General features: G+C 35.4%; 1 protein-coding gene across 2 annotated transcripts in view; it reads left to right on the top strand.

Annotated features, from left to right (window-relative positions):
- The window catches only part of LOC101863723 (F-box/LRR-repeat protein 4), a 15,321-nt gene extending 11,422 nt beyond the window's left edge, over positions 1-3,899 (top strand). For both annotated transcript variants that reach the window (XM_005091984.3, XM_005091983.3), the window contains one exon: positions 967-3,899. In XM_005091984.3, the coding sequence (XP_005092041.1) occupies positions 967-1,109 (143 nt within the window). In that variant the 3' untranslated portion in view covers positions 1,110-3,899. The remainder of the gene's footprint in view (positions 1-966) is intronic.
- Positions 3,900-4,825: the final 926 nt, after the last annotated feature.

Raw genomic sequence — 4,825 nt, forward strand, 5'->3', positions numbered from 1 at the left:
CACACACACACACACACACACACACACACACACTCACACACTCACACACACATGTACTATGCTGAAAAGTATACATTTCTCTTCTTGTTCTTGATCGTATCACAGTTGATGACACTTCAAGTTTCTATCCTATATTTGGGTCATCATGGTCAGTTTCTCTTCTAATCTGTACAGCTTCTTCTGTACTGGAAGTGTTAATTGTGTTGGCCACATTTCTCGTCATAGGGCTTAATGAGTCCTGCACTTCAGGAGAAAGTATTCCACAGTTTGGTCGGTTTTTGAGCTCCAACATGTTTAAAACATCTTTACATGTGATTTTGAATATGATGTATGGGTGGTTGGGTGGTGCTCAGGTGTGGTCTGCTCTTTCTGTCTTATCGATCTTATCAAACATCCATCGTCTTTATCTCTCCTCCTCCTTTTTTTGTGTTTGTTCCTCTCTTGTAAAACCTCTGATTTTCTGCACTTATATGACCTAATTGTGCTGCAGATGGCCTTAAAATGCTTACTAAAACTAACAAATATGATGTGGTCATAGTCTGAAGATAATCACCTGGTGTAGACTTTCATTGTATTTGGGGAGATAGAGGTTATTGTGTTCTACCTTCCTACTTTAATGTTTTCTTTGTACTCTTTTGCAGCTATTTGTGTTGATTGTGCTCGCCAAAACAAAATTATTTGACTTGAAGTGATTATATAAGAAATACTTTGCTCATGTACACAACACTGAGTGGTAACTTTTAAAACTTGCATCTTTTGTAGAAGTATGAACAAATTCATATTATTTTTCTGTTTTTATTGTCAATAGAGGGACAGTTTAAGGACTGTGGCCTTCAGTGATAGAGTACCCTCATGTATTATGCCAATTAGATGAGTTATAATTTTATGGAGACACAATATGTTTTTTTGTTGTTTTGTTTTTTAAATTGTTTTGACAGTCTGTTTTTGAAATGCCTTCCATTTCAGCTGAACTAGAGGCCATGTGTAAAAAGTTCATGGCAGACAACCTGAAAGACATGTCCAAGGAAAGATCTTTTGAAAGTCTACCCCAAAGTGTAATTGTTGAAATTGTGCAAATTGCAACCGCAAAAATGTGTATTAACAATTGATACTGAACTACACCAAGTGTGAGGGGTGGGACTTAATTTTGTAATTCTTTTTTTTTGTGCTGATCTGTTCATTTTTTGGCAAATGCTGTCAAAAGATATGGTACCAAAACTTAACCCACCCTGCTCACCCCCACAAAAAATTTACCCAAAAAAATGACAAAAAACCGAACAACAACCACTTTTATGTCTGCATTGTAAGGGCAATCCTGTTTGTTATAATGTGATCATTGAAGGGCATTGGCCTTTTTTTATAAGATGTTTCAAACAGGAGTCCTATTAAGAATGCTTCATGTGATGTGCAATAAATGTGGATTGGTAAAAGAAACTGTTGTGCAAAAAATTAGAGAGGTGTCCCCTTATTTTTGAACTGCTGATTCGATTCAGGGAGGGGATAACTGCATACAAAAATTTCTTACTTTTATTATTTGCTTGTGGAAAGTTATTGTTCATCTAAACTGTGGTTTTATAAAATTTGGTATAAGCTGGGTACAGGTTGATGTTTTTAGAAATGTTGGAGACTATGGTTTTAATTTTTTTATTTCCATACATTATAATGTCAATTCTGAAGGCTTATCTTGTGAGATTTTCATTGTCATAATTTGCTCGTTTTTTGCAATGTGGAATTGTTTCCAGCATTATTAAAAGTACAATCGAAATTGCCAGGGATGGCCACTCATTGTCAAGGAGAAAAGACACAGGGCCATTTTGCACAGTTTCATTATAATGACAAAAACGTAAAAAAGAGAAAATGAGAAGTCGTCATCTATACTCTTATAGGTCTCATACAGATGGCCGATAGAGTACGTTCATCTGTAGGCCTATTCCAGAATACTGTATTGGCCATTAAATTTATGAATGCTCGATGGACTGTATGGTAATACGGGTTGCCCACTACGGATGGGATTGGCCGCTGATCGGGCCGATTGCCTGACTCGGTCGCCTCAAAAACAAACGCGTTTGTTTTCAGTTTCAGACGACTGAGTCGGGCGATCGGCCCGATCCAGCCATGGTGGGCACCCGGTATAAAGTTACATAAACACAGATATCTGTATAACTACTCGGTGGAATCAGGCGCTCGTCAGTTTTTGGGCCTATAATATGGAGTTATTGGTATCATCTTAAAACTTTGTTCATTTGTCTTGTTTTTAATGAAAGAAATACCCATCTATCTTGAATAGAGTTTGAGTTATTTGCGTTTAATGGAGGTTGGGGTCGCTTGGTAGCGCAGGTACAGTTGTGAGAAAATTGTTGCCAAAGTTTGGTGACTTCCAAAGCTTGAGAATCCCTGGAGACTGCTGATTTTTGTGTCTCTGATCAATGTTTTTCTGTAAAATTCACTTAGAAATGTATTTTCAAATGGACAGAAAAACTGTTGAGCTAAAAAAAGAATCATACATAGAAGTTGCCCAGTGGGTAGAAAAGTACTGGTTTCTTCGAATCCATTACCTTGATGAGCGCCTGTTTTCACCAAGATTCCATTTCACCTTTCACTCTCTCTTAGTACACACACATTCATGCACACATACTTTGCTCAGACTGACACACCTTCTCTCACATACTCACACTTTCACTTCCTTGCATAAAATTGTGAAATTTTTAAAGAAGTCTGACAAAATAAAAGTTTTGTTGTTTTAATGAGTAATAGGACATCCATTTCATTTGTGATTCAATATTTTGTTATATTTACCAATGTTTTTATACTTACAATAAAAATTATTCTGATTAGATTCTAATTATACTTCTTTTTGATCTAGAAACATTTTTTTCCTGTCACTGATGTTTGAAGCTGTTTCTTATCCAATTCTTTTTAAAATATCCTATTTTTGTACTTGAATAAGTTTTTCAGACGCGTTTGTGTTCAATATTTGAATGACCTGTGAATTCTGTACCTTGAACTTGATGACTTCTTCTTACTCAGCCTCATACAAGAATGATGTTATCAGTGCATAATATAAAAAGGTAACATTTTATCAGTCTGTGAGTGTATATTGTGTGTTAATGTATAATTTTTTGTAATCAGGGAATTGAATCCGCCCCACAATATCGTGACAGGAACTACTGGTCATTTAGAGATTGGCAGTTCATACAAGACAGTTCAAGACTTGCTTTGCTGTGCATTTATTCCAGTCAAATTGATGTACTTAACCTTTCTTGATGCTCAAAATTCTTCTTAAGTCAAGATTAATGTTGAGAATTTGCAGAATGTAGAGTCACTAAGAAGAAAAAAAACTGATTCTACTTTTGTCTCTGGGGTTCTTTGCATATGCACAGCATAATATGTAAGTACTCTCTGATGTTAATATTTATGTGATACTTGAATAGATTTATTTATCATTGACTGAAGACATCTTTTTAAATTATTAGTAAGATAGTATATAAACTAAAATGTTCAAAATTCATGGTTTTGATTTGGTCAACAATAAAATAAATGCTGCATGCAGCTTTTAAGCAAAATTCAAGCAATTAATATCAAGAAGCTTATTCAGATAAAAGTGCTCTCCCATAGCGGAGGATTGAACTTATGATTAATCTGAATTTAACTTATCATAACATTTTTACAGAATACCAAAGAACAGCTTGTATCATTTGTCCTCAGATATATATATCTGATGATTAAAAAAAAAATGTACTGATGAGTTTTTTAAAACGTGCTGTTCTTGTTAATTTATATTTCACAAAATGCTCAATGATTAACCATTATGAAATGTCATCTCTTCATCTGACCTTAATCATGATATTTGAAACAAATGAAAGATTTTATATGAAATAAAATTGTTTGCTGGAGTATTAGAGATTTGTGTGTTTGAAATGGATATTGTATGATCTTTTCGTTAAATAATATGTGAAAATTTCATTACTTTTTGCCTTGAGTGGGCCAGATAAAATTATAGGCCTGCGTAATAGACTGTCAAACATTCAGAGGCCCTAACTCTCCTCTGGTGTTGGACTACGTTCTTTTCTCTATACTTACTTTATTTTCATTGCTCAGAAGTGACTCTCATTCATTAATGGCGTCAGTAATCAAATAGTTCTTATGCGCAGTAGAATTCTTAACATGTTCTTATGCGCAGTAGAATTGTAAATGGGCTGATTCATCAATGCCATGCTCATAACTGAACCTGAACTGAAACAGGGAACTGCTGCTTTTTCTTTCCTAATCCTTACTATCGTCATTTTTTCCTCTACTTCTTTTGTATGTTGATTCCCTGCATGGAATTCTCTGTTGACATCCACCCCTTGGCGCTCATATGACCTTATGCATTTGCCAGCGCCGAAAAAAACTCTACTAAAAAAACACAAAAACAACAACAACAACAACAACAACAACAAAACACTTTCTAATAAATAACACTGTTCATTGTGGGAACTGTGTCTCAATAAGACCTTCCCGTATCCGTTGGGGATGTTTTCACACCACTGGACTGGAGTCTCGCAGGCGTGTCGGAGAGCTGGTAATGAGTGACTGCATTTTATTTCTTGTGAAGCTTCTATCATCTGGACGCTTTAGACAGAGAATGAGGACTAATAAAATAATGATAGATTGCATTGATTTGGCGCAATTATTTTCAACTAAGAAAATACGTCATGCGCTTTACAATTATACAAAGATCATAGTTTCAATAGTGATCCATTCCCTACCTTCCTTTCTCCTTCCCGCCATCTCCCTCTCTCTCTCTCTCTCTCTCTCTCTCTCTCTCTCTCTCTCTCTCTCTCTC

The sequence above is a fragment of the Aplysia californica genome, unplaced genomic scaffold (assembly GCF_000002075.1).
Source record: "Aplysia californica isolate F4 #8 unplaced genomic scaffold, AplCal3.0 scaffold00039, whole genome shotgun sequence".
In the NCBI taxonomy this organism is placed as follows: Eukaryota; Metazoa; Mollusca; class Gastropoda; order Aplysiida; family Aplysiidae; genus Aplysia; species Aplysia californica.